Source organism: Chaetura pelagica, unplaced genomic scaffold (genome assembly GCF_000747805.2).
Source record: "Chaetura pelagica isolate M959 unplaced genomic scaffold, ChaPel_1.0 scaffold555, whole genome shotgun sequence".
NCBI lineage: Eukaryota > Metazoa > Chordata > Aves > Apodiformes > Apodidae > Chaetura > Chaetura pelagica.
In genome coordinates this window covers 128,902-130,715 of record NW_009953297.1, presented here as the reverse complement: position 1 = coordinate 130,715, position 1,814 = coordinate 128,902, and the positions used below count along the sequence as shown (strand labels likewise).

General features: G+C 58.0%; 1 protein-coding gene across 1 annotated transcript in view; it reads right to left on the bottom strand.

Moving 5' to 3' along the window:
• Positions 1-1,040: 1,040 nt before the first annotated feature.
• Positions 1,041-1,814, bottom strand: part of DNAJB13 (DnaJ (Hsp40) homolog, subfamily B, member 13) — a 4,639-nt gene continuing 3,865 nt past the window's right edge. Inside the window, exon 6 of the mRNA XM_009997986.1 lies at positions 1,041-1,194. Coding sequence (XP_009996288.1) covers positions 1,041-1,194 — 154 coding nt within the window. The remainder of the gene's footprint in view (positions 1,195-1,814) is intronic.

Genomic DNA, 1,814 nt, shown 5'->3' with positions numbered 1-1,814 from the left:
GTCAGGTGGGTGAGTCTGGCACTGCCCTTGGAAAACGGGATGCAAAGGCCCCTCCTTGGCTGCAGCACCCAGACCCCGCCAGGAAACCACCTGCCTGGCACCACTGGGGGGACAAAAGGTGCTGAGGTCTCTCTGGGGGTGAGCTCACCTTTGCTGGAGAGGCTCAATATTCAGCATTTGGCAGAGGAGAGAGGGACAAATCCCAACCTTGGCTGTACAGGACACTGATCTCTCCTGGTGTGTCCCTTTCTGCAAGGGTGCGTAGCAATAATATGGAGGGAGGAGGGAGATTGAGGTGAGACATGAGGAAGAAATTCTTTAGTGAGAGGGTGGTGAGACCCTGGAACAAGTTGCCCAGGGAAGCTGTGGCTGCCCCATCCCTGGAGGTGTTGAAGGGCAGGTTGGATGGGGCTTGGAGCAGCCTGGGCTGCTGGGAGGTGTCCCTGCCCATGCAGGGGTGGGACTGGATGGTCTTTAAGGTCCCTTCCAACCCAAACCAATCTGGCATTCTATGACATGAGTCTATGATCCCAACCCCCAGCAGGTTCATGCCCTCATTCCTGTGCTTCAGCTTCTGGAATGTCTTGATGTTCATCAGCAGCTGAAACAGGACCTGATGTCCACCAGCAGAAGGTCCTCAACGTTGCCATCTCCCCTTTGCTGGCAGCACTTTGCTCACTGACACCAAGGGGGTCATCTCCCAGCCTCCCTGCCCAGGAGAAAGCTGCAGGAAGCGTGGGGAGGAGTCGAGTAGATCCTGTGGTCTTTGCTTCCCTGGTTTTGATCACTCCCAAACCATGGCGGGTCCCACACACAAGCTGAGCTGGGAGAACAACAACCCCCTCAAAAAAAACACTCTTCCACCACCCTCCTCACGGCTGAGGTGACACTGAAGAGCCTGGAAAGCCAAGTGGATCCAAATCCCAAGGGAAACAGCCTCAGGAGTGCTGGGGGTTTAGGGTGCTGGGGAGAACCAGCAGTCACAGTGCTGGCTCCAGGGTTTATTGGTGGGAAGAGGGTTGGAAGAGGGTTGGTGTCCCCTAGGAGAGGAGGGCGCTCCTCAAGAGCATCTTCTTCTCGGGTGTGAGCTTCTTGGGGAAGCAGATGTTGAAATGGATGAGGAGGTTCCCCTTGCTCCGAGAGTCCTGCAGCAGGGGCATCCCCTCCCCTGGCACCACTTTGCAGTACTTGGGGCTGCAGAGCAAAGGAAGGGGGTGAGAGGAACCACCAGGTGATCCCAACACAGCACCGAGTCCCCCCACGATCCCCAGCAGGTTTCTAAGGACAAGTTTGTTCCTCCAATTTCAACTGGTGGTTGAAACCCAGGTTCCTCACCCTGCAGGCTTGGATCATCCATCCCTCATTTGAACACTGTCTTCTGATTCTCCCCCTCTGCTCCACCCTGCTAAGACCCCCCTGCAGGGCTGGGAACAGCTCTGGGGTCCCCAGCACAGGGAGGACACGGAGCTGTTGGAGAGAGGCCAGAGGAGGCCCCAGAGATGATGGGAGGGCTGGAGCAGCTCTGGAGCCAGGCTGGGAGAGTTGGGGTGTTCAGCCTGGAGAAGAGAAGGCTCCAGGGAGAGCTGAGAGCAGCTTCCAGGGCCTGAAGGGGCTCCAGGAAAGCTGGGGAGGGGCTTGGGACAAGGGCAGGGAGGGATGGGAGCAGGGGGAAGGGTTTCCAGCTGGCAGAGGGAGCTGGAGCTGAGATGGGAGGGAGAAATTCTTTGGTGTGAGGGTGGGGAGAGCCTGGCCCAGGTTGCCCAGGGAAGCTGTGGCTGCCCCATCCCTGGCAGTGTTGAAGTGCAGGTTGGGTG